This window comes from Lutra lutra, chromosome 1 (genome assembly GCF_902655055.1).
Source record: "Lutra lutra chromosome 1, mLutLut1.2, whole genome shotgun sequence".
Classification (NCBI taxonomy): Eukaryota; Metazoa; Chordata; class Mammalia; order Carnivora; family Mustelidae; genus Lutra; species Lutra lutra.
In genome coordinates this window covers 170175484-170202276 of record NC_062278.1, presented here as the reverse complement: position 1 = coordinate 170202276, position 26793 = coordinate 170175484, and the positions used below count along the sequence as shown (strand labels likewise).

The window sequence follows — 26793 nt, the reverse complement described above, 5'->3', positions numbered from 1 at the left end:
GATAAGCTGTTTGACCTTGTATGGATTCATTTCCTCTTCTATAAAAATGGAGAAACTACTTACTTCACTGAGATGCTTATGTAAATGACGAGATCGTGTCCACAAAAGCCTTGAGTACAGGGTAGGTTTTCAACAAACATTACTCAAGTTTTCCACTTCTTAAGACATCATCAAACTGGTGGAAGTGTTCATGAATATTGCCAGTCTGTTTTATTAGTCTCTCTTTTCCCTTTTTATGAAGTTATTCCAGTAGCCACCGTTGATCTTATTTGATCTCTGGGTGCCTATGGAATTCCAAGTTGAAGAGAGAAATAGGGGAATAGACTTTTGGGATAATGCCTGTAACAGAAATAATGCTACGTGTTCACCAACCAGCTCACTATTTCCTTTTCTCATCCTTATAAATAGGAAGACTACATTTCCCAGATTCCGTTGATTTTAGCTTGGGACCATGCCCACATACAGCTGGGCAGAAGCGATACATGCAACAACTACGTCTAGCTCTTAAAACTTTCTAGGCTAACCTCCAGTGTTTTGTTCCTTGCATCAGAGGGTGTGTTGATGTAGATAGAAGTATCATGATAAGGCAGAAGGTCTTGTAAGGCTAAGTCACTGGATTGAAGAACACCCCTTCACAATTTGGGTCTGGCTTTTTGTCGGCAAAAAAATACATTTTTGTTGTGCTAAGCCATTGAGATTTGGGGGATTCGTTGTTCATTCCTGCATAGCCCAGCAGTAATTATCTTAATACATATAGCAGCTCCCTGGTAAATTAACTAATTCATTCCCTGATGAAAAGGAAGGCTGACAGCTGGAGCCCTGTTGCATTTTTGCAATGACAGGCTTATGTTTAAGAACATAGACACACCTCAGTTATGCAAATCTGTAAAGAAGTCTAATGGTACAGACTTCATGCAAAGATACTCATGCTTCTTCATGAGACTTTTTCAAGAAATCTAACCCTGAAGATTCTTGGTTCTTGAATGCCCAGTGAGCATGTGTCTAAGCAGAAAAGTTTTATCAACCTGAGTTTTCCAATTGTAGAAAATAGAAAAAGCCAGTGGAGAAAGGTTTGGATCTGAAGCCAAGGAGATGTAAAGTTACTCTGAGGACTTCCAAATCTGTGTCTCCAGCCCAGGCCACAGTATTTAGCCCTGACTTTCCATCTGTCTCCTGCACATATCACTTAGATGTCTAAAACTTGCCTTGTCCAAAACTATACTTCCCCATTTCCCTACTTTATACCTCCATCCTCCCTTTAAAAATCCAGCTCATCTTCTTTTATACCCCATCTACCAAATTGCTGAACCATGGGTGTTCTTTTCTCACCTCCAGTCAACACCAATCTTGTTTCATCTGCTCCCTGAACATTCTTGAGAACCAAGGAGATAAGATAGCAACAGGAAGGGGGAAAAAAAAAACTTTAAAAAATATTCCAGAATCTCGCCACCAAAAGAGAAAAATCAGGATAGTAAAACAAAACAAAACAAAAAAACATCTTCAGCATAATTAGGTGACTCCATGAAGCACAAAATGTGAACAGGTGGAGCCAAACACTGATACCAATAACATCTGCATGATGTCAACTCTATGAGATGAGATGAAGATGAAGGCAAAGGGAATGTGGAAGGCTGAGAGCCAGCCCCTAGAAGGAGAGTATTCACCCCTAGAAGGAGAGGACTGTAGGAGAGTAGGCTTGGTGGAGCTATCTTAGAATGTCAGCCAAAATTAAGAGGGATATATGTGGGCCCCAAGTTATAGGTGAAAGTAGGAGAGCTGTAGGAAGCTTGGGCAGAAGTCTGGGACCTGGGAAGTCTAGGGACCAAGCAGCTGAGGCTCCATAGCCAGAGAGAACCCCACACTGGGGAGAAGCCACTAGGAGCAGAATACAATTTGAGCAGGATGGAGATGCTAGAGGAAACAAAAAGAGAAAATTTGGATGGGAATGAGGGAAGGGAACGGAACAGAGAGTAATAATTTCAGAATGTACTGTCTGCACAGTCTCAGTTTTTATACTAATAGAAGTGGTAACCTAGAACTGTAAGGCTAGACAATCTACCCTGGATCATCCCTATTCCTCCATACAAGAAACCCTCCTCGTAAGAGGACAGGGAAATGTGTCCGACCTGCACATGAACGATGGAAAAGGATCATGTCAAATCCCATTAAAAACTATTAAGAGAAAAAGAATTCTGAGCATAATAGTATTCCTATAGATAATGTATGTATTCCACAGACAGGGCCACAAAACAGCTGAATACCCAAACCTAATATTTCAAAACAAGCTAAAAAAAAAAATGAAGAACCAACAGATGTGAATAAGTAATAGTGTAGGTGAAATTGTGAGACAAAAAGATTTGAAAAGAAAGCTAACCAAAGGACAGCTTAAGAAAGAACATTTCAGAAGGAATAACTGAATAGAAGGAATAAAGAGGTGAGTAGACACCATAAGGTGAATAGGGGATGGAAAGGAGGATAATAAAAAAGCCAGAAAGGAGATTATTTAAAGAGTGGAAGAAAAGGTGATATAAAAGGTAGACAAAGAAGGTCCAACATACACATGGGTCCCCCAAAAAGAAATGTAAAGCAGGGGAAAGGAACAAATTGTTTACCTAAAAGGGTAATTCAGGGAAGTTTTTCCTTGAAATTAAAGAGAAGACTTGAATTATATCTTGAAAAAGTGCACCACAAGCCTGGGAATATCAGCCCAGAGTGATAAACGTTAAGACCTATTTTAATCAAAATGACTGAATATTAAAGAGAAAAGAAAAAACCTGTTGGTCATTCAGACAAAAAGAGTAAGTGAGCAAGAATGGTATCAGACTTTCCTACCGCAGCGCTCAGTGCCAGCGGACAACTAAACAGGTATTTAAGATACTCAGGAAGAGAAAAAGGAAACCAAAGACATTATATAAAGCCATACTGATGTTCAAGTATGAAAGCTATCGGTCAACTGTTATGAACATGCAAGATGCCAGGAAGTATTATTTCCCATTAGCCTTGCCTAAGGAACCTACTAGAGAACAAACTACAGGCAACCAAACTGACTGGAGAGGTATAAACATAAGGACTGGGTTGCGGGGGCAGGGAAGCATTAAATTTATAGTCACCTGTAGAACTCACAGCTCCATGACTGTCAAAGAGATAATATAATTGTACATTCTGATCATGCAGCTAGCTATAGACAAGTATTAAAAACTGGGAAATTGTCTTTCTCCACTTGAATTATTTCACTTAGCATAATCCCCTCAAGTTCCATCCAAGTCGATACAAATGGTGACAACCATTTTGAGGAAAAAAAAAAAAAAGAATGGAGTATGTATGTGAAAAATAGAATAAATTCACATATTGCCTTTACATATTAACTGGAAACAAATGAGTATTTCTTCTAATTAGATGCTAGAGAAAAGGGATGGAAAAGAAACTGAGACTACTGGCTAATTTCAGTGTAGTTGGGAACCAACCCTCAGTGTCACAAAGGGGGAGGACTAAAAGTATTATATGAAAGTATTGATTCAATGCTAACCATCAGAACAATAGTGACAGGCTTTTTACCATAGAGGTAGAACAAGAGGGAAAAAACATTTGAGAATACACCCTCCTCTCACATGAACCTCCAGACCCAAGATGTCCTTTCTCATCCTTTCTCCAGTCTTTAAAGTTATGCCTCCATCCAGACAGCCTTCTCTGATTCTTCTAGCACATGTTAATTGTGCCCTTCATCAACCACTCCTAGGTACTGGCTCCCTTTGCCTCTAAATGTCTCACCTTTTCTCACCAAGAAACAGGGAAGCAGTGCTCTATATAGTTGTATAGTACTTCTTTCAGATTATGCCATAGGGTTTTGCATGCAGAAGGTCTTCAATAAGTGTTGGTTCATCAGTAATTTGGGATTGATGGAGGGATTTGGGCTTGAGCCCCTAGGTTTTTCTAAGAACTTAACGTTGATACTAGTCAGAATTCTTTGAGTTTTGAAGTGACAGCAGTCCTATTCAAGTTGACATAAGAAAAAGAGGAATTTATAGGCCTCTGAAATTGAAATGTTTTAGGGTAGGATTCATTTCAGATATGGCTGGATCCAGGTACTCAAGTCATTATACCAATATCAGCCTTTCTTCTATTTTTTTTTAAGATTTTATTTATTTATTTGAGAGAGAGACCGTGAGAGAGAGCATGAGAGGGGAGAAGGTCAGAGGGAGAAGCAGACTCCCTGTGGAGCTGGGAGCCACATGTGGGACTCAATCCCGGGATTCCAGGATCATGACCTGAGCCAGAGGCAGTCGCTTAACCAACTGAGCCACTCAGGCGCCCCTCTTTCTTTGTTCTAGACTCTGCTTTCCTCTGCATTGTTTTTATTCTCAGACAGGCTCTTCCCTCATGGTCAAGGACGATCCCCAGCAATTACAAGATTAACATCTCCAGGAAAAAAAGATATGTCCCATTTGTAGTAGCTCCAGTAAAAAAGTCCCAGGATCGGGACGCCTGGGTGGCTCAGTTGGTTAAGCAGCTGCCTTCGGCTCAGGTCATGATCCCAGCGTCCTGGGATCGAGTCCCACATCGGGCTCCTTGCTCATCTGGGAGCCTGCTTCTCCCTCTACCTCTGCCTGCCGTTCTGTCTGCCTGTGCTTGCTCTCTCTCCCTCTCTCTCTCTGACAAATAAATAAATAAAATCTTAAAAAAAAAAAAAAAGTCCCAGGATTAAGTTTCATTGGCTTGGCTTGCATCATATGCTCATCCTTGAACCAATCACTGGCCAAGACAAATGCTTTTGTTGGCCAGGCCTGGGCCATGTGAACATCCCATGGAGAAGGGGGCTTTCCCAAAGGAAATTAGGGCACTGTTACCTGAAAAGGGGAGATGGATGGGCAAAAACAGCAGATGTCTGTTTTAGTGTTGATGTGTTCAGTGAGCAGACTTGCAAGGAAAATTCCCACAAGTGAAGATCATTCTTCGGGGTCCCAACTTTGAGATGTGTGGATGGAAATCTCTCTGGTGTTTTCAGAGTCACAAAGGGCTTGTTTACCATGTTTTGGGTGGAGAGGAGCCAATTGCCATGGGGCCCAGCCACGATGAAGGAGCCAGATTTCCCACAAGTTTGGTGGTTTTTCTCACTGTGGCCCACATGCTCAGCCAGAGGACAGTGAGGGGTCTGGGAGGAGGGATATTTAATTTGCAGAGCCATTTTCAGGAAGAGTGAGGGACTTGAGGAACAGGGCTCGACTGAATGCTGAACGCCCCACTGAGTGGCTCCTCCGATCTCGTCTTCTGTTTCCTGGGTTAGCATCTGTACTGTGTTTTACCTTTCCTTATGATTTACTACTAGTCTTAGATTAGAGATTCAGTGAAAGCACCAGTGCCCTTGGACACTAAAATTCTTCCCTTCTCCAGGCAAAATACCTCTGTTTTCTTCCTCTTGGAGATTTGAGTACCTGGTATAGATCATTACCCTGGATTGGGGTAAAGAGAATCCACTGAGGTAGCAAATGGGGAAACTGAGGCAGAATGGGTAGACTTGAAAATGCATATGTTTCTCTCCTACATATTTAATACTTTCATCTGCACTGGACCCTTCCTATCAACATTTAAGCATCCTTGAGTTTCTGCCATTAAAAAAAAAAAAACTCCCTAAATTACACTTCCATTACCTATCTCCCAACTCCCCTTCATGGCAAAACTTCTTATAAAAGCTTTTTTTTAATTTTTAATTTTTTTTATTTATTTATTTATATTATTTTTTTATTCCATCTTTCCATTCCCTCCTCCCCATGTCTCAGTCCACTCTGATCTGCTGGCATCCCTGCCCTACACACACACACACACACACACACACACACCATGAAAGAGTTCTCTTTAAGTTCCTCATCAGTTCCAAGACACTCCAGTGAGGGAGAAAAATGTATTCATTTCTTAGGTTGAAAAGCAGCATTATGATCTTCAATTTTAATAAGTATTTGTTGAATGATTTAACCAGCTTGAGCTAATCCAGGGTACAGTGACTTGTACTGTTATTATCAAATCCCTGGGAGAGGAAATAGAATTATTTTGCCTAGAGAAGGAAGAGTTCTAGGATCCAAGGGGCACCGATGCTATCTCCAAATCTCTAACGTGCTACCAGACAGAAGAGGAAGGTGTGGTCTGGATGGTCCCGGAACTAAGAACACCTTCAGGAAGGGGGATTTCCTCTCATTTTCAGAAATATTCTAATGGTCAGAACTCTGTAAAGAAGAAAGGACCGCAACAGGATATAGTGAGTTTCCTGTCACTAGCACTAATCAAACAAACTATTCTGTTAGGAATAGTCAAAAGAGAGTCTTGTGTTGGGTGGGAGATTACCCCAGAGGACTTCTAGGTGGTCTCCATGGACCTGCCTTTGCCACTCCCAGCTGTGTGGCCTTGAATAAGTCATGCAACTTCTCCGTTCCTGTTGCCTCAGCTGTAAATGGGGGTGCATAATAGCACTTACCACAGAGGGTTGCTGTGAATATCCAAGTGCCATAATGCACAGAGGGCTCAGCACCATTGCCTGGCATGTAACAAGTGCACAATAAATGTTAGTGGGTATTTGTACTTAGTTCAAAGCCTTGTTCTCTAGATGGCACCTGATTCTCAAGCATCAATGTCTTTGGCTGCATTTAGCTTTTAGCTATGGATTTTCCTTGGAACTGAGTGCAGAGAGAGCCCGGGGAAAAGTGCTAAAGAAGCCATCATAACTCCTGGTGTGCATGTCGTGCTGTTAACAGCAGTTTTTGCCAGAGAGGAACCTGGAGACTAAGAAAGTAGTTTCCATTATGTACCACATAGGAAGCCTAAAATGCATCTGTTTTGAAAGGTGAAAGATATAGGTGGGCCTCCCCCTTCTCCTGTCCCTTCCCTGCCACCTCTTAAGCTCAAATCAACTATGCAAATATTTTCCTAGGGACAGAATCCTATGACAGTTTACTCATGGTATTCTTAATCGCAAAGATAAGCAGTCACTCATTTTGGCTTAAATATGCCTTAGCTTATGAGCTAGGTCCCAGGAGCTTCCGTTCCATATCACAGGAATCCTCTTAACAATTCTGAGAGGGTAGTTCATTCCCCAGTTTGCAGATGAGGGGACTAAGCCTCAGAGAGGTTAAGTAGCTTTTCCAAGGTCACATAGTTGGAGCAAGGACCTAAACGTCCAAATTCTTGCTGTTCAGTGAATTGTTAACCTCTGGAACCTCTGGAAACCTCTGGAAAATTCTGGAATTAAGGACATTTGTATTTAATGAAGCAATCTCCAATAATAGAACTCTTAAAGCACATTCCCGAGAAGGTTAGGAAGTTTGATTTTTGCTTTGCCTAGACTTTTTGGAGGACAAGGGAGGGTGGAGGATTTCCAAGAATGGGGCCACCCCTAATCTGACTTCTCTTCATGCTGACTTCTTTGTGCCCTCCTGCAGGTCTGGGTAGATGCTGGGACGCAGATCTTTTTCTCCTATGCCATCTGCCTGGGTTGTCTGACTGCTCTGGGAAGTTATAACAATTATAACAACAACTGCTACAGGTGAGCACTTCACAGCCCTACCCACTGTCCACCAAAGCCCTCTGTGCGGCCAGGCTAGTTCAGGCTGTCTTCCCACTGTGTGGAGCCAGGATGAGACAGATGGCTTGTTTCTTAGACTCTCCCTGCCCCAGGGTCACAAAGTGGACCACCTGAGGAGCTAGGAAAATAATGAATGTGTTCAGAGTACATTGCAGACTAAAAGCAAATCCACTCCAGGAATCTTGTTCAGGCCTCCATCCCACCCTGTATGGCATACATTTATCCCAGGGCAAGTAAGTGACTTGCCCACAGTGACGTAGCTAGTAAGTGGCAAAACCAGGACTTGAACCCAGATCTGGCTTTGTTCTTCTGTCTTCTGTTCAGAAACCAGCTCCCTGCCCCTTCTCACTTCATGTAGGCTCCTCTCCTGTCCCCATCTGGAGTGGCCAGTGCCCCATCTTCCCCCACAGCCTTCCTCCCTGGCCTCCTGCATGTGGCCACACCCAGCACTGGGAAGGGAGGTGCCCAGGTTGGGGGCTGAGCTTGACACTGTCTCGCCTTGGCTGCCTCGTTTCTCATGCCTGCAGCCTGATTTCTGCTCTGAGGCTGAGACCCACTGAGGGCAAGAACCCACCCAAGGTCTCCTAGCCTAGCGGTGCATGATTCACATGCAGATGGCACCCTGAGCTCTAGTTCTAGGCCAGTGGTCTGTTTGCTGAGGTCTCTCCACCCCTGCATCCAGTGCCTGGTCATGGTAGGTAGCTCTTTGGGGGTCTCATACCTACTAATCAAATAACTCAATTGCTCTGTGGCTCAAGTGAGATCATGCATTTGAAAGAACATTTAGCAGTGATAAAGTTCCTCCCACATTATCTCCAGCTACACATAGCAGAACCTGGACTCTGGCTGAAGTCTCCCGGTTTCCATCCCAGGACTCCCACATATCTCTCTGAAAGCTAGCTTTATGGTCACTTTATTAATCCATTCACTAAAACCATGTGCATTGTGGCACTCCAGAATCAGGAGTGGCACAGCCTCAGTCTACAGAGTTCATAAGTTGGGGAAACTGAGGACAAGGAAGTGACAGTGAGCAGGTCCAGCATGCTGTAAGGAAAAGCCATGGTAGAATCCAGTGTGCCGCTAGACAGCAAGTTCTGTTGTTCCTGGGGGAGCTGGGGCAGAGAGGTATCGGGTAGAGCTGGACAGAAGGCTGTTGGAGAGGTGGTTGACCATGCCAAGTTGTTCATAAGATCCTCTCTATCTTCCACGCATTCATGGAGAGGCAGGTCTGAGGGATGAGAGGCAGAGCACTGTGAGCCACTATATGAACAGTCACCATGGACGGGAAGAGAAAGGCACTGGGGCCGGGAGAACACAGCAGGCCTCTGGTCTGCATTGAATGTGACCCACTTGGGATGTTAGGGAAGGTTGCTGTTTGTCTACGGCTGTCACCCTGTCAGCAGCCAGCACTCAGCGTGAGCCCTCCGTGCAGGGCGCTGCAGAAATCATTTGGTCACTGTTCGGCTGTCAGTTCTGTGAAGACACAGACTGGGTCTTCTTGTTCCACACTGTCCCTCAAGCCTAGTACAGTGCCAAATGATGTGTCAGGAAGCGAGGAAGGAGCCGTCTGTTACACAGATGAGGAAACTGAGGCCCAAGAGTAGGTTGCTTGCTCATGTTCACTTGGCCAGTGGTGGAACATGTCTTTGAACCCAAGTTTGTCTGGTTCCTGCACCCCTATTCCTCACTAACAGGGATGGCCAGTTTTTTTCCCAACAACTGCAGCCGACAAGAATTTGGCCAAGACCACCCTGTCTTCAGGCTGTGTTCTGGGGCAGTAGCGACTGTCTTCCCCACCGAGCATATGCGTAAAATATGCTGGCTGCCACAGTTCCCTTCTGCTCTCCCATCCAATAGGCAGGTTATTCCCCCTCCCAGCGGCAGAAGAAAGCAGATGATATTGCAGGTGATACTGCAAAATCTGAAGGCCCGTTTTATTTCTATTTCCAAATTGTTCTGCGAGAAGATCTTCCCAACTCAGAAGGAGTAAATTAGTACCCTCTCTTCTGACAGCATAATAGCTTCTGGAGGTCTTCAAAGCCCAGCTCAGCTCCTGCCAACTTAAAAGCGCTTGTTACATAAGCTCTCACCTAGAAGGTGCCCTGCAGGAAAGAAGTAGAGGGATGGGGAATACAGCGAACCAAGCCGGGGCAAATCCTCACTTCAGAACACAGGCTGCTAAGCCCCTTCTTCTTGAAAGTGCAGGTGCTCTGAGGACTGGGGTGTGGGACGCAGTGCTGGAAGGGACCTCAGTCTACTCAGTGCTTTACTGTGCTTCTGTGGTGTGAGGCAGTCATTCCGGAGACCTCTGGGGATAGATGGGGACTTTGCAATAAGGGATATTTGTTTTTCAGCAACCACATGGGTACTCACAGATAATTGTCCACGAGTCAAAATCTGAAAGTCTTAATTCTTGGGGGGGGGGCACTTTGTTTTTGTGCAGCTCCTGGAAGATGCATGGGTTTTAGTGTCTGAGATAAATGGATGCACATTCCATCCTCACCAGTAGAAGTCCCTGAAACCTTGAGTATGTGATTCTCCTCCCTGAGTCTTGAGATTCAGTGACACAGTGTTCAAGAAACCCCAGCACAGGACTAGGCACATTGCAGATTCTGATTGCAGAGGAGAATTCCAGAATATAGAAGATACAGAGAAAGCGTTTTCCTCACCAGGACCACCTTGTTTCTCACTGTTTGATGAGGCGGGGTCAGGAAATAAGCATAAGGAACATCTTCACCCTAACCTTGGGCATAAATCTCCCCTTACCTTGCCTGAATTGCATTTCCCTTTAAGAAGAGAGAAATCAGGGGCACCTGGGTGGCTTAGTGGTTTAAAGCCTCTGCCTTCAGCTCATGTCATGATCTCAGGGTTCTGGGATTGAGCCCCACATCAGGCTCTCTGCTCAGCAGGGAGCCTGCTTCCTCCCCACCCCCGTCTCTCTCTGCCTGCCTCTCTGCCTACTTGTGATCTCTGTCTGTCAAATAAATAAATAAAATCTTAAAAAAAAAAAAAAGAAGAAGAAGAAGAGAGAAATCAGGCTTGCAGATAGTCTTCAGATCTGCCAGCCCAGCCCTCACCCACAGTGCCAGAGGAGTTCTTTATAGAGACTTGTAATCAGTCACTCACTGCCACAGTAAAGCTGTGTAACAAACAGCCCCCAAAACTCAGTGGTTTAACATGACAAGCGTTTGCTTATATTGCTCACAAGTCTCCTGGCCAGCTGGGGAAGCCCTCCAGTGGGCTGTGAATTGGTTGGGTTTGGCTCCAAGGTGTAGGCAAGCTCAAGTCTGCTTCATGTTTGTACATTGTGGGGTGCAAACGGCAAGGACAGCAGCTCCCCTGGGAAATTCCTTTCCTTGCAAATCACAGAAGGCATAAAGGACAAGTTCAGTCACATAAGTATATCTCAGACCTCATTTGTGTCACATCTGCTAATATCCTATGGCCAAAGAAAATCATGTGGCTAAACCCAAAGCCTATGAGACAGGGAAATAGACTCATCCCTAAGGAAGAAGGTAGGGGGAGATGACTACTTGCTAAAAAATTAATAATCTCTCATAAGGCCCAAGAAACTGTTATCAAGCATTTTGTTTTATGGTGAGATCAGGTCCAGAGAAAAGAATTGCAGGGGGCAGTGGAGCACATGTCTCTGGACCCCCAGGGTAATGCCTTCTCCAGTATGCCCTTGATCCTCAGAGTCATTGCAAGGCAACTGGGTGTCACAGTCACCAACATTAGTGTAACCTTTGGTTACATTACAAAAAGTATGCTGTCGGGAGAAGAGGAGGTGAGAGTCCTGCTCTGTTCTTGAGTCTCAGTCCTAGACGTGGTGCTTGAAGAGGGGTCAGACAAGCTGGAGTGTATTACAGATCACTAGCAGGATGAGGATCTGGTAAAGGAACTAGGACAGTTAACTGAAGGAGCAAAAAAACTCAAAGGGGATGTAGGGCCACTCTCTTCAGCTCTCCCAAACCTGAAGGAGGTATAGGCTGGTAGGAAGGGCAGAACTAAAGCTCACCAGAGAAGGCCGGTTTGGGATGAACACACATGAGGAAGTTCTTAGTGCTGTAAGTAGCACAGGGGGGCCAGCCAGGGGAAAGTGCCATGGAACCAGGGGACAAGACTTGCTAGGGTCTGAGCCGAGGCAGCCCTGTGGTGGCGTGAGCCGTCACCACCATGGGGACACCCCAGAGCCCTACCTCAGACCAGAGACTGGCCAGATCCTCTAGGAGCGCCTCCTGGGAAAGTGCGGCACACAGGTGCCCTAAGCCTAACTGGCCAGTGCCTGCAGCCAGCAGCTGAGAAGACTCTGAGATACCCTCTGTGGCTGCGTGAGGATGCTGGGCCTGAGGGAGGAGAGGCTAGGAATTGTGGGTTCTGCCTTCGTCTTGGCAAAGCCCCATCATTTGCTCTCTCATTTCTCCTGGGCTGCAGCTTCATGCTGGTGCTTCTGCTGCTAAGCCCCTCCCCAGGGCAAGAGCCAGGCGCTGCTCTGATAACCCCTCCATGCAGTGTCCAACCTGGAAGGGTTGCTCCCTCATGGGAACTGAGCCATGAGGGCTCTGAGGCACTGCTCCAATAAATAGTGTGGCATGACGGGGTATCTCCTGAAGCAGGTGGGAGCTTCTAGTGTCAAGTCCATGGATGCTCCTCTGACTGAGAAGCAGCTGTTTCTCAGAGGCCTCTCCTGCCCTCCTAGCTTTGAGCTCCCAGGAAATAACTCCTCTCTTGCTTTCCCTGGTTTCCTCTCCTGCCAGGGATTTGGAGGAGCATGGCTTTGTTTCCAAATATCTTCTCAGTAGTGTATTTCCTCACGTGCCAGCCTTTCTTCCTTCCCATCCCTCTCCCACGCTTCTGGTCCACGACCCACCTTATCCTCTAGAAAGGCAGGAGAAGCTGTGTGACCATGGGCCAGCCACCTAACCTCTCTGAACCACGATGGCTTCAACAGGCATATGTGGCTGTCTGTGCCCACCGTGCCCTGCCTGCTCCACAGAATGGCTATGGTGCTCAGAGAGAATGTTCGAGCAGTGTACCTGTTCCTCCCACTCTGACCTCAGCCCCTCTCACTGCTTCCCCACAGGGACTGCATCATGCTTTGTTGCCTCAACAGTGGCACCAGCTTTGTGGCTGGCTTTGCCATCTTCTCAGTCCTGGGCTTCATGGCATACGAGCAGGGGGTGCCCATTGCCGAGGTGGCAGAGTCAGGTAAGTCTGCCAAAGGCGAGGGAGGCCTTGGGGGACTGGTGGTCAAAGTACAAATACGATCTGCCTCCTCAGCTCATTCTTCTCCTGGGTTCAGGTCTTAGAAGGTGGCCCCACCATCCATCCTCAAGCCAGGATTGTGGGAGAGAAACTGTGACACCTCCTCACTCCCATATCCAAGACATCCCCAAGTGGTATAGCTTTTGCTTCCTGGGTATTGCTCCACTTCATGTACTTTGCCCAGCAACACTCTCCCCGCTAGCCCAGACCCCCGTGACTCCTCAACTACGTGATTGCAGGAACCTTCCACTGGCCTCCCAGCTACCACTACTGCCCCTTCTGTTCCATGTGGAGATTGGCTTTCAAAATGCAAATCTGAGCATTTCTTTCTCTGATGAAAAGCTTTTCTTAGCTTCTCACAGTGCTGGATTCTTAGCAGGGCCCCAAGGCCATCGTTGCCCAGCCTTTGTAGCTTCTCCACCCACATCATTCCCTCACCCTCATGCTGCCCTGCTTTGGTGGTCTGCTTTTGCAACATTGCTTGCTTCCTCCTACCCTGGGGTCTTTGCACATACCGTTCCCTCTGCTTGAAGAATCTCTCTCCCTTCCCCTCTTCTAAGATGCAGAATCATGATGAATGAGACATTCTTAAGTATAGATTGATGTGTGTTTATTTCAAACACACTACAGAGTTATTATTGCTAATGTGATTACACAAAATGGTGAATTACTCTTGCCTTGATTTACATGGTGTTTGAATTCTAGAAAAATTCAGTGTGTATTTTTTTAAAAGTGTGAAAATAGTTTGTGTTTTTATGACAAACACATTCTAACCCCAATTAAGTCTAAAGTTTTTCACCTACAAGAATATTTAGTAGAACCATTTGTCGAGGTAGCTTAGCCATTCTGGCCTCCATCTACTCCATGCTAATCATGCCCCCACTTATTGCAACCACCCCCAGGCACCCCTGGGAGCCACACTGCCTCTGTTGAAAATGCTGGTCCATGGGGCGCCTGGGTGGCTCAGTGGGTTAAAGCCTCTGCCTTCGGCTCAGGTCATGATCCCAGGGTCCTGGGATCGAGCCCCATATCAGGCTCTCTGTTCCTCAGGGAACCTGCTTTCTCCTCTCTCTCTGCCTGCCTCTGCCTTCTTGTGATCTCTTTCTTTCGAATAAATAAATAAAATCTTTAAAAAAAAAAAATGCTGGTCCACAGTGTCCTGTTTGGTGTGGCATGCATAGATAAGGAAGCATCCCTCTAACCCACCAAGCTGGCAGAGTGGGATATCTGGACATCAGAGCAGGTGCATGGCTGCAAAGCTCTTCTCTGTGACCACTCAGGGTCCCCCTTCCTCTGGATAATGTATGTCAGAGATAGAGACAGTCCCTGCTGAGCTCAAGAGTCCAGATCTAAACTAGAGAATATTACTATGACTAAAGGTCTCACTCAGCAAGTGCTGGCTCTGGGCAGGTGTGGTCTCAGCTCAGCCCTCCAACATTTGCTTCCCCTATTTGACAGATAAAGAAGCTGAGGCTCAGAGTGGTGAAATGACTTATGTAAGGTTATACAGGCTGGAAGGGACACAGCTGGGACTTACTATGGGCCATCTGGCTCCAGAGCCCATGCTCTGACAATGCCATCCTACTGCCCACTGTGGTCACCTGACATTTGACCAAACATCCATGCTCCTTCCTGGCATGAAAGTACAGTGCAGCCCTGTGAAGAGAGAGCATTCTCTACAGGAGGATTGCCCTCTCCAAGAATCCATTTCCTCCTCTATAAAATGAATTTCCTAACACCTATCTTAGGTAGTAAGTGGAATAAGATATCTGCAGCACTATTTTTTCTCTTTATATCACTCTTTAAATTTTATAGATGAAATTGAAAGAGGAGTCATAGATGGAAAGGAAAAGAGCCAACTAAAAATAAAGTTTGTTACTTTTTTTCCTAATTTCAAACTGAAAGCATATTCATGGTGGAAAAATGTAGAAATCTTAACAAAGGAAAAACTCTGCACTCTGAATATGACAACACTTTGGGGTTCTCCTGTCAGGATTTTCCATGCATATATATCCATACTTGTGGTGATGGAAACCAGATCAAATTATCCTTGGTATTCTGTAGGCTTCATTTTCCCATTTACAATAAAGCACAAGGAGCTTTCTGCCTCCATGAACAGAGATCTCAATCATGAGTTTTAACGGTTATGTGGTCTTCCATTCAATGGATGGATGGATCGTAACTGATTTACTCTATCTCACTTGTGAGGCTCTGGGGTGGTTGTTTTTAACACTCTACCTCACAAACTGTTCACAGCATCTCTGCAAGGTAGGCTTTAAAAGGTCCTGCACTTGTGTGTGCAGAATATGCACCACACTCCTGCAGAGGACACTCTTCACATAAACAGCAGCCCTAGGCTTTCCCCTGCCCACTGCAGATGAGGACCCTGTAACTCAGAGCTTGAGTTACCCAAGTGGTTCACCCAAGTTCACACAGCTCATAGGCGGTGCAGCCTGGCTCTAGCCTTTTCTGGCTCATCTTCCTGTGTTGCTTCTTGTATCCAGCAGGTAAATCTGCTCTGTGCCCCTGTTGGGCAATGTGGGTGAGGCTAAGATTCTCCTTAGGAGTCTCTGCCATTTGGAGAAATTGCAAGTTGCAAGTGAATGTGTAGCCATCTCACCTTGCTCAGAAGGACCTCGGCTTGCTTTCTGATGAATGTTTTTTGGAAGATACCTAATTAAATGGCAGAATATTCAGTGGGATGTCCCAGAATACCTGGAACCTGATCCAGAAAGGCAACATGCACTTGTCACAGGGCTCAGATTTTGTCATGCTATGATCCTACCACTGAGAGGAGTCAAGATGGCGGAGAAGTAGCAGGCTGAGTCTACTTCAGGTAGCGGGAGATCAGCTAGATAGCTAATCTAAAGATTACAAACACCTACAAATCCAACGGGAGATCGAAGAGAAGAAGAACAGCAACTCTAGAAACAGAAAATCAACCACTATCTGAAAGGTAGGACTGGCGGAGAAGTGAATCCAAAGCGACGGGAAGATAGACCGCGGGGGGAGGGGCTGGCTCCCGGCAAGCGGCGGAGCAACGGAGCACAAAATCGGGACTTTTAAAAGTCTGTTCCGCTGAGGGACATCGCTCCAGAGGCTTAACTGGGGTGAAGCCCGCGCGGGGTCAGCGTGGCCTCAGGTCCCACAGGGTCACTGAAGGATTGGGGTGGCTGAGTGTCGCAGAGCTCACAGGTATTAGAACAGGGAAGCCGGCTACAGAGAGCCGAGGAGTGACTCTCAGCTCGGGGTTACCTTGAACCGGTTGCAGGCTCGGTCAGCTCGGAGCGCGGCCGGAGGCCACGGTGGCGGGAGTCATTGGGCGCTGTTCTCTGGGGGCGCACTGAGGAGTGGGCTCCTCCGGGCCCGACACCGGGAGGCCGCCATCTTCATTCCCGCCCTCCGGAACTCTACGGAAAGCGCTCAGGGAACAAAAGCTCCTGAAAGCAAACCCCAGCGGATTACTCAGCCCGGCCCCGGGTAAGGGCAGTGCAACTCCGCCTGGGGCAAAGACGCTTGAGAATCACTACAACAGGCCCCTCCCCCAGAAGATAAGCAAGAAACCCAGCCAGGATCAAGTTCACCTACAAGGAGTGTAGTTTCAATACCAAGGAGAGCAACGGAATTCCAGAGGAGGAGAAAGCAGAGCATGGAACTCATGGCTTTCTCCCCATGATTCTTTAGCCTTGCAGTTAATTTAATTTTTTTTTATTTCTTTTTCAATTTTTTTTTCTTCTTCTGCTAAATTTTTTTAACTTTTACCCTTTTCTTTTTTAACATTTTTTTAACTAGTTTATCTAATATATATATATATTTTTTCCTTTTTATACTTTTTCTTTATTGGTTTTTTTTTTTTTAATTTTTTTTTCTTTCTTTCTGAACCTCTTTTTATCCCCTTTCTCCCCCCTCACAATTTGGGATCTCTTCTGATTTGGTTAAAGCATATTTTCCTGGGGTTGTTGCCACCCTTTTAGTATTTTACCTGATCCTTCATATACTCTTATCTGGACAAAATGACAAGGCGGAAAAATTCACCACAAAAAAAAAGAACAAGAGGCAGTACCAAAGGCTAGGGAACTAATCAATACAGACATTGGTAATATGTCAGATCCAGAGTTCAGAATGACGATTCTCAAGGTTCTAGCCGGGCTCGAAAAAGGCATGGAAGATATTAGAGAAACCCTCTCGGGAGATATAAAAGCCCTTTCTGGAGAAATAAAAGAACTAAAATCTAACCAAGTTGAAATCAAAAAAGCTATTAATGAGGTGCAATAAAAAATGGAGGCTCTCACTGCTAGGATAAATGAGGCAGAAGAAAGAATTAGCGATATAGAAGACCAAATGACAGAGAATAAAGAAGCTGAGCAAAAGAGGGACAAACAGCTACTGGACCACGAGGGGAGAATTCGAGAGATAAGTGACACCATAAGACGAAACAACATTAGGATAATTGGGATTCCAGAAGAAGAGGAAACAGAGAGGGGAGCAGAAGGTATATTGGAGAGAATTATTGGAGAGAATTTCCCCAATATGGCAAAGGGAACAAGCATCAAAATCCAGGAGGTTCAGAGAACCCCCCTCAAGATCAATAAGAATAGGTCCACACCCCGTCACCTAATAGTAAAATTTACAAGTCTTAGTGACAAAGAGAAGATCCTGAAAGCAGCCCGGGAAAAGAAGTCTGTAACATACAGTGGTAAAAATATTAGATTGGCAGTAGACTTATGCACAGAGACCTGGCAGGTCAGAAAGAGCTGGCATGATATATTCAGAGTACTAAACGAGAAAAACATGCAGCCAAGAATACTATATCCAGCTAGGCTATCATTGAAAATAGAAGGAGAGATTAAAATCTTCCAGGACAAACAAAAACTGAAAGAATTTGCAAATACCAAACCAGCTCTACAGGAAATATTGAAAGGGGTCCTCTAAGCAAAGAGAGACCCTAAAAGAAGTAGATCAGAAAGAAACAGAGACAATATACAATAACAGTCACCTTACAGGCAATACAATGGCACTAAATTCATATCTCTCAATACTTACCCTGAATGTTAATGGGCTAAATGCCCCAATCAAAAGACACAGGGTATCAGAATGGATAAAAAAAACAAAACCCATCTATATGTTGCCTACAAGAAACTCATCTTAAACCTGAAGACACCTCCAGATTTAAAGTGAGAGGATGGAAAAGAATTTACCATGCTAATGGACATCAGAAGAAAGCAGGAGTGGCAATCCTTATATCAGATCAATTAGATTTTAAGCCAAAGACTATAATAAGAGATGAGGAAGGACACTATATCATACTCAAAGGAACTATCCAACAAGAAGATCTAACAATTTTAAATATCTATGCCCCTAACGTGGGAGCAGCCAACTATATAAACCAATTAATAACAAAATCAAAGAAACATATCGACAATAATACAGTAATAGTAGGGGACTTTAACACTCCCCTCACTGAAATGGACAGATCATCCAAGCAAAAGATCAACAAGGAAATAAAGGCCTTAAATGACACACTGGACCAGATGGACATCACAGATATATTCAGAACTTTTCATCCCAAAGCAACAGAATACACATTCTTCCCTAGTGCACATGGAACATTCTCCAGAATAGATCACATTCTTGGTCCTAATCAGATCTCAACCATTATCAACAGATTGGAATCATTCCCTGCATATTTTCAGACCACAATGCTCTAAAGCTAGAACTCAATCACAAGAGGAAATTTGGAAAGAACCCAAATACATGGAGACTAAACAGCATCCTTTTAAAGAATGAATGGGTCAACCAGGAAATTAAAGAAGAATTGATCCTACCACTGAAATTTGTGGCCCTCACCCACATGTTCCTTGCTGTGTTTCTGTGATTCTTTCATCAGGTACCCTCTCCTAGAGGTTGAAATTTTAGACAGCTTAGAATTGGGTCTTGCTTTTTTATACTGTCTTGATTATCCATGTCTTTTAATTGGAGTATTTGTTTTCATTTTTTAAGTACTGATGTGGTTAAGTCCTAAATTCTGTTTCAAGGCAGAAAACGTCAGAATGATCATCAGAAGTGGAAAGTGTCAGATCTGTGCTAGCAGGATTAAGTGATATGTTTTTAACTCTAGGTAGACTTTGATGGATTATGGATGCATATTGTTGGCCCAGCTGCTTAAAAAATAATAATAAGAGGTAGAGCTACAAAGCTTAGAAGAAATATAACTGAATATGTAAAAATATTGATTAGCCCAAAAGAAGGCAAGAAAAACACAACAGAGTAAACAAATGAAACCCCCCAAAATTCAGAAGGTACAAAAAGAAAGCAAATATGAAATGGTAAACTTACACCTACCCATATCTATAATTACATTAAATGTAAATGGGCTGAATACTCCAAGTAAAAGGCAGAGATTATCAGACTGAGTAAAAAAGCAAGACTCAACTATAAGCTTTTTATAAAGAGACACACTTTAAAGACACAGACAAAGTGTAAAACAGAGGGAAAAGACATACTCTCCAAACAACAAGCATAAGAAAAGAGGCTTTGGTATACTAATATTAGAATAGACTTCAAGTCAAAGGCTATTACTAGAGATAACAGGGGGACACTTCATAATGTTTATAAAAGCAGTTCATTTGTAAGATATCTAATTTGTAATGTGTTGCTACATAGTGACAGACATTTAAATTACATGAAACAAAAGCTGACAGACTAAAAAAGAAAATAGGCAAAGCTATAACCACAGTTGGAGATTTTTAATATCCCTTGCTCACTAGTGTTAAAACAACTATACAAAATACTAATACAGAGGTAGATATTGGAAAGCTATCAATGACTTGGCATGATTGACATTTATAAAACACTGCACCAAACAACTGCAAAGTACAATTCTTTTCAAATGAACATGAAGCATGCACCTAGATAGGATATAAATTGAGCCATAAATAAAGTCTCAATAATCTCAAAAGATTGAAATTTTAAGGTATATTCTCTGACTACCAATGAATTAAATTTTCCATAACAAAAATATAACTAGAAAATCCTCAAGTATGTATAAACTAAGCAACACATTTCTAAATATCCCACAGGTCAAAGAAAACTGCATGGTAATGAAAATATAACATACCAAAATTTGTGGGATGCATTTAAAGTACTTACAGACAAATTTATAATTTTGAATGCCTAATTAGAAGGATTTAAAGTAAAAAAAAATTAAGTTTCTAGCTGAAGAAGCTGCAAAAGAAAAAGTATAAATTAAACCCAGAGTTAGTAGAAACAAACAAATTTGTAAGACACACACAATACAATTCCAAAGCCAAAATTTGGTATTGAAAAAGATAACAAAATTTATAATTCCCCAGCAAGACTAGTCAAGGAAAAAAAAATGAGAGAAAACACAAATTACTAATATCAGGAATGAAAGAGGAGGTACGACTACAAATTCTACAGACATTAAAAATGAGAATAGGAAATATTATGAACAATTTCAAGCTAATGTATTTGGTAATATAGATCAGATAAATCCCTTTAAAAATATAATTTACTCAAAATGACTCAAGAAGAAATAGAAATACTGAATAGCTCTATACTTTTAAAAGACATTGAATTCATTATCAAAAATATTTCTACCAAGAAAACTTGAGGCTCTCATGGTTTCATTGGTGAATTCTACCAAACATTCAAGAAAAAATAATATCAATCTTATACTTTTTAAATAGTCTTTTAAAAATTAGAGGAAATAAGATATCTGAGTATGGTGACAGCTGTATAGCAACTTTTATAATCCAATTTTCTCTCCAAACAAGAACAAGAAGGGAAAATTATATATATATATATATATATATATATATATATATATATATATATATATTTTTTTTTTTTAAAGATTTTATTTATTTATTTGTCAGAGAGAGAGAGGGAGAGAGAGCAAGCACAGGCAGACAGAATGGCAGGCAGAGGCAGAGGGAGAAGCAGGCTCCCTGATGAGCAAGGAGCCCGATGTGGGACTCGATCCCAGGACGCTGGGATCATGACCTGAGCCGAAGGCAGCTGCTTAACCAACTGAGCCACCCAGGCGTCCCAGGGAAAATATATTTTATACAAAACCATGTCCCTGCATAATTTGAAGACAGAAAATGTTGAAGCTACAGATAGCTCTAGCAAAAAGAAAAATTACCAATCCAGGTACACAATTCCTCCAGGTACCACCTATGTCTTCACAGCTGATAGGGCAAACTGAGAAAAACTGTGGGAGAGACAGAAGACAGGCTGGTGAAGGGACCTAAAAATGATTTGGAGCAATCACCAGAAAGATTAAATCTACTCTTAAGTCTGAAAAATGCTGGAAAAGATCCAGACAAATCCCTTAACCAGGACAACAGAGAAAGGATTCAGTGTGTGATTTAAAGGAGTAGGGACCATTTATAGGAACAGACACAATTGAAAGGAGACACCATTTGAAACAGAACGTCTGGGGAGAAAAAGTCAGGAAGAAAGATGCACCCTTTAATAATTAGACAGTGAAGAGAAAAACCAAAAAAAGAAGATAAAGTCCTGCAAAACAAAAGAGAACTGTTAAATTAGGGTGTGGAATGGGGAGATTGCCTTCCCTCCACCATCAACACAAAATGCTGTTAAAACTACCTGGACTGGGTGCCTGGGTGGCTCAGTGGGTTAAGCCTCTGCCTTCGGCTCAGGTCATCTCAGCGTCCTGGGATCGAGCCCCGCATCAGGCTCTCTGCTCAGTGGGGAGCCTGCTTCCCTCTCTCTCTTCCTGCCTCTCTGCCTACTTGTGATCTCTCTGTCAAATAAAAAAATAAAATCTTTAAAGAAAAAAAAAAAACTACCTGGACTTTGTCATACTTACAAAAGAGGGCACTATTAGGTTGGGAATATTATAAAATACCCAAGAACATGAACATGAACATTAGAAAACTCAAGTCCATGCAGAACTACTGCAGAAAACAGGCATGGAAATTCCCCACATATCAATGACCATGAAATCAACCATAAAACAAAGCAAAATTATATATCAGCACTCCAGACAGAAGTAAATATACCCGAACAAGCATATGAGGATGTGGGGAAAAAACATCTTGAACCTGGAATTTTAAAACTAACAAATGGGCGAAGGGGATAACAGGAATAAATGAAGAGAAAGTTGATCGAACTCGGGAAAAAATGAGAAAAAAGAATGACCAGGGTATCTTAGAAATAAAGACTAAATTACAAAGTGTCCAGTGGAGAATAGTCTCAAAAAAGGGGCATTTTAAAAAGGAAAGAAAACAAGGAAGTGAATGAAAATGACATAAAGAAGTGAAAATGTAGAAACAGAAGACTAGGAAAGAAGAAAATACTCACATTATTAAGAGTCCCTAAAGAAGAAAAAAAAAGTGAACAGGTAATATTTAAAACTATAATCCAAGAAGACTTTTCAGAAACATAAAAGGAGTTAAATCTATACGCTGAAAGAACTTCTTAGGGACTAATGAAAATTCACATAGATTGATCAACTCCAAGACATTCTGGCAAAGATACCAGCTTTCAAAGAAAAAGATAAAATCTGCAAGGCTTCCAGGAGAAAAAGATTAAATAACTTACAAGGGCAAAAGAATTAGATGGGGTATCACACTTTTCAAAACCAACACACAAGGAAAGGCAACTATGAAGCAGCATTTTTTTTTTTTAAATTCACACAAAGAAGTGTGAATCAAGGCTATAGAAAATATCAAGGCTATAGAATAACCATTTTAAACAGAACTTTGAGGCTTCTATATTCATCCGTGTTTTGGAGTAATCTATTAGAAAGTGAGCTTCTCCCTACCAATAATGACTAGAAAACTTCAGAAAAAGGACTGATTGTAAGCATGTAAAAATACTTAAGCATACATCTAAGACCAAAGCAAAGGTGGGGAAGAGGACAGAGGACTAATACAGACATATGTTGTGTACTGTTAGCAAAATAGAAATCATTGAATTAAAAGATGGAGAGAGAAGGCAAGAGGAAAATAGAAAAAGCTCATTGTTGTGTGGGCCATAAGTGGTGTCAAATGATATGCATGGGAGTGGGGATGAGGGGAGCCAGAAAGCCAGGCACTAAAGATTTAAATAAGAAAATAAGGGTTTAAAGGCCTTTTTAAAAGATGCAAATATAAAGGTAACCACTAGAACAAAAACATAAACCTTCCTAAGTACCAAAAAATATTTACAAATAAAAGAACAAAGAATACACCACTCATAGAGAAGCATAATAAATATTTTAAAATACACATAACCATAAAATATTTTGTCAAAATATCGGTCTTATTGATAAATGTGAGTGGGCTTAACTCATCTATTAAAAGAAAAAGGTTTTCAGTTTGCCTCACAAAATATGACCTATATATATGCTGCGTATATAAGAGACACACCTAAAACAAAGTAGACTCATAAAGACTAAAAATAAAGGGGTAGACAATGATAGCAATCCTCATATCAGGCAAAGTAGAATTCAAGCCCCAAAGCACTAAGCACTACAAAGGACATTTTTTTAATGGTAGAAGCTACATGTAACACATAAAAATATGTGCACAAAATAATATAGCAATAACCTTTATGAAGTAAAATTTCAGGAAGTAAGTAAGTAAGGAGATATAGGTAGAAATAAACTAATATGAGAAAACTATACTAACCACATTTATCAATAAAAATGAAAATAAATGAATTATATCCCTTGTTCAGAAAAACAACAACAAAGTGGACCAAAAGAAAACATGAGGAAGGAAATAATAAAGAGCAAGAATGAATGAAATAATTATAGAGAAATAGCAGATCTAATTAACAAATTAAAATTCTGGGTCTTTAAAAATAAAAATATACAAATTACCAAATTGCCAAGAAAAAAAAAGAGAACATACAAATAGCGAAATAAGAAATAATAAAGGATAAATAATCATTGAAGCAGAAGACATTTTTTAAAATCACAAGAGACTGCTTTGTAGTCTTCTCTACACATAAATTTGAAAACTTAGATGAAATTAATACTTTCCTAGGAAACTAGATTGCCACAACTGACTGCATTTGATTTAGAAAGCTTAAACAAGACAATAGACAAAGTCTCTGAGGAACTACTCCACAACAAAACAAAACAAAAAACAAAAACAACACTAGGTCCAGATGGTTTTTCAGATAATTCTATCAAACCTTCAAGGACCTGATAATCCCAGTCTCTATAAATTATTGCAGAGCATTGAAAGGGAAGGAAAACTTCTCAACCCCTTATATGAGGTATGTGTAACACTTATACCTACACCAAATAAGGCAGAGAAACAAAATATTACTCATGCATATTGATGGAAAATAATAAATAAAATAATAGGAAACCCAAATCGATAATATTAGAATCCAAAATCACATTAAGAAGGTAATATACCTTGTCTAATTTGGATTTACTCCTGGACTAATGCAAGACTGATTTAATGCTAGGAAGTCTACTAATAGTGTACAACATATTAATAGCCCAAATGAAATAAATTACAAAATTATCTTCACAGATACAAAAAAAGTCTTTGAAAAAAATTCAACATTCATCACAATACAAAAATAATCAAGTAAATGGATATTGAAGTGTATTTTTTAAATGGTAAATGTGTGTGTGTAAGTTTAAAAAGCAAATAACTATAGTAACCTACCCATTGTATAAGAAAAGAGATATAAGAAAGCATGTCTGCTCATCTCTGCAGAAGAAATATGTAAAGGATGAACTAGAAAATAAAGACAAGGGTTACCTACAGAGGATAAGTGGACAAGGGATAGAAGGAAGGGTGGAATTAAGTAAGGATGAGAAGGAAACAATACTTCTCTTAATATATTTTCAATACCTCTGACTCTTAGCCAGGGCAAGACATGATGAAGCTGGAATATTTAGTGGTACCAGAAATAAGGAAGTGCTCAGAAAAAGGATGAAGGTATGTCAAAAGGACATAGGCACCAACTTGAAGAAGCTCCTAGTAGCAAAACCTAGAACAACTTGAATAGCAAAATAAATATAGTATTGGATTGTGATCCATAGAATAAACCGAATACCCAGGAGTCCATACTGAAATAAGTAAAAATTGAATAAATAAATGAGTGTGAAGGGATAGTTCTTTCTTACAGAATAATTCTAACTAATAAAATGTAGAAGGAATGAAAATAATAGAAAACTGTGAGGCAAACACCGCAGGAATAATTGTTGCAAGGAAGATCTACCAATGGATGCTAAAATCAGTGGGTATAAGTTTGACTTGAAACAGGATATTTTCATAATCTCAAAGTATCCTCCCCAAGATATTTATCACTTTGAGAAACACAATAACTTTACAGTGGAGAAAACTGGTATTAACCAACTTAACCAAGTGATCAATACAGTTCATGGATATCATGTACCCCTCCCAATATAATGCACTGAGAAGGACACAGCATCACTTCTATGATGTCCTTGCTCCCCAAAAATGTAGTAATGTTTGATAATGAGAAAACATCAGACAAATCCATACCGAGGAACATTCTGCAAAAAAATGACCAGTACTCATCAAAAATATCAAGGTTATAAAAGACAAGGCTGAGGAACTGTTGCAGATTAGAGGAGAGTAAATAAATATATCTCTGAAGTGCAGTGTGGAATCCTGAATTGGATACTAAGACGGGAAAAAAGGACGTAAGGAGAAAAACTGGTAGATAATGAAAAAGGTCTGTAGTTTAATCAATAGTATTGTACAAATGTTAATCTGGACACTAAATATTAAATGCTTTCCCCTCAAATAGAAACAAAACCAGGGTGTATGCTGTTTCTCTTTTTATTCCATATGGTTCTAGAGTTCTTAGAGAGTGCAATAAAGCAAGAAAAATAAATAAAAATCATTAAGATTAGAAAGGAAGAATAAAAACTGTATTTATGCATGAGCATGATTGACCAATTAGAAAATCATACAAAAATTAAGTGAATTTAGTGTTGTCACAAGATAAAAGGACAAGAAACAGAAATCTATTCTATTTTTTATATGCTAGCAACAAACAAGTGGAAAATTAAAAATTTCTGCTCTTCACAAGGTACCATTAAGAAAATGACAAGGCAAGCCACAGAGTAGGGGAAAATATTAATAACACTTCTCTGATAATGGATTTGTATCCCAAATAATATCAAGAATTCCCACAACTCAGTAAAAAAAAGGGGAAACCCAATACAAAATGGGCTGACTCAACAAGCACTTTGCAAAAGATCTATGAATGGTCAACAAAGATATGTGAAGTGAACTCCACATCTGATAATATCAAGTTTTGGCACAGATGTGGAGCCACTGGAACCCTCAAACATGCTGATAGAAATGTAAAACGACAGTGACTTTGGAAATCAATTTGGCATTTCTCAGAAAGTTAAACATATGTTACCAAATGACCCAGCAATTCCACTCCTAAATAAGATGGGCAAAGCTAATATGAGGTGAAAAAAAATCAGATCAGTGGTTATCTGGAGCTAAGACAGGGAATGGGGAGAGAGAGAATACAGAGGAGCCCAAGGGGGCAATAGGAATGTTCCATATCTTGAATGCAGTTATCTGGGTATACTTCAAAACTCATTGAAATGTACACTTAAAATGAGTGCTTATTGTAGGTAAATTAGATTTTAATAAGGTTGCTTTTAATTAAGGTAAAAAAATTAATGATCAGAGTTTATGTTTATTGAACATTTACTTTAAGTGCTTTCCATATTCTGCATCATCTTACTGAATTCTCAAAACCACTTTATTAGGTAGGACTTTATTATCCCCATTTTTCAGCTGAGGAAACAGATAGAGATCCCAGTAAAGAACAAGGATTTGAACCCAGGCCATCTGACTGCAGAACCTGTGCTCTTGACCACTGTGCTACAGGGCTAGAACATCAGGTATCTCTCCCCTGATATTAATAAAAAATTAATAAATCTTATCCTCAGGACATGCTAACCACGCTTT

General features: G+C 41.5%; 1 protein-coding gene across 1 annotated transcript in view; it reads left to right on the top strand.

Annotated features, from left to right (window-relative positions):
• SLC6A11 (solute carrier family 6 member 11) overlaps positions 1-26793 on the top strand; it is a 126365-nt gene that overhangs the window by 83584 nt on the left and 15988 nt on the right. The window contains exons 7-8 of the mRNA XM_047744689.1: positions 7425-7528; positions 12651-12775. Coding sequence (XP_047600645.1) covers positions 7425-7528; positions 12651-12775 — 229 coding nt within the window. The remainder of the gene's footprint in view (positions 1-7424; positions 7529-12650; positions 12776-26793) is intronic.